This window comes from Priapulus caudatus, unplaced genomic scaffold, assembly GCF_000485595.1.
Source record: "Priapulus caudatus unplaced genomic scaffold, Priapulus_caudatus-5.0.1 Scaffold632, whole genome shotgun sequence".
Lineage (NCBI taxonomy): Eukaryota > Metazoa > Priapulida > Priapulimorpha > Priapulimorphida > Priapulidae > Priapulus > Priapulus caudatus.
This window is the reverse complement of record NW_014577693.1, coordinates 175788-176785: the sequence shown is the minus strand read 5'-3', so window position 1 is coordinate 176785 and position 998 is coordinate 175788. Positions and strand designations below refer to the sequence as shown.

Genomic DNA, 998 nt, shown 5'->3' with positions numbered 1-998 from the left:
GAGTTAGCGAGGAGAGAGGAGAATCATACCTGTGTGTGTAGGAGACGTGAGAGTTAGCGAGGAGAGAGGAGAGTCATACCTGTGTGTGTAGGAGACGTGCGAGTTAGCGAGGAGAGAGAGGAGAGTCATACCTGTGTGTGTAGGAGACGTGCGAGTTAGCGAGGAGAAAGGAGAGTCATACTTGTGTGTGTAGGAGACGTGATAGTTAGTGAGGAGAGAGGAGAGTCATACCTGTGTGTGTAGGAGACGTGAGAGTTAGCGAGGAGAGAGGAGAGTCATACCTGTGTGTGTAGGAGACGTGAGAGTTAGCGAGGAGAGAGGAGAGTCATACCTGTGTGTGTAGGAGACGTGAGAGTTAGCGAGGAGAGAGGAGAGTAGGCTCATCATGCTATTCGTTGCAGCGGTCAGGTCATCGAGGTCGAGCAGTAAGTCCCACAGACACGTGATCAAACTTGTTACCTGAAACACGCATGCACAGCTAGAGGCAGACCGTACGTTGTCACTGAAGGATTGACACGAACAGAACAACATTAAAGTTAAGATGCTGTTAAATACACATTGACACCAGTAAATAATAATAACATCAAAATAAATAATAATAACAATGATAATGATAACAATAATAATAATAATAATAATAATAATAATAATTGTAATAAATAACCACATCACAATCAAGCCATGAAAGGAGAGGCCACTTCATACAAGAGCATTCGTGGGCACAGATCTACAACAGAAGACATCTAGGTGGCGCCACTTACCTGATCGGGGAGGAAGTTGACGATGTCGTCTGCTACGGGAGCGAGCGCGGCAGCAGACACGGCGCTCACATCATCACAGGAATCCTGCAGACCGGCAAACACACTCGGAAACACCTCCGGTAGCAGCTTGGCTGTCAGCTCCTGCAATGAGGCGATAGTGAGGGAGTCCAGTGCCGATAGTCGTTACCGGGATATGGAAGCTATGAGATGTAGACTGATCCCCATCATTCTCTATCT

At 47.0% G+C, this 998-nt stretch overlaps 1 protein-coding gene across 1 annotated transcript in view; it reads right to left on the bottom strand.

Moving 5' to 3' along the window:
* Nucleotides 1-331: 331 nt before the first annotated feature.
* Nucleotides 332-998, bottom strand: part of LOC106812303 (TATA-binding protein-associated factor 172-like) — a gene marked incomplete at its 3' end in the record, with an annotated part of 4811 nt that continues 4144 nt past the window's right edge. The window contains 2 exon segments of the mRNA XM_014816144.1: nucleotides 332-459; nucleotides 762-902. Coding sequence (XP_014671630.1) covers nucleotides 332-459; nucleotides 762-902 — 269 coding nt within the window.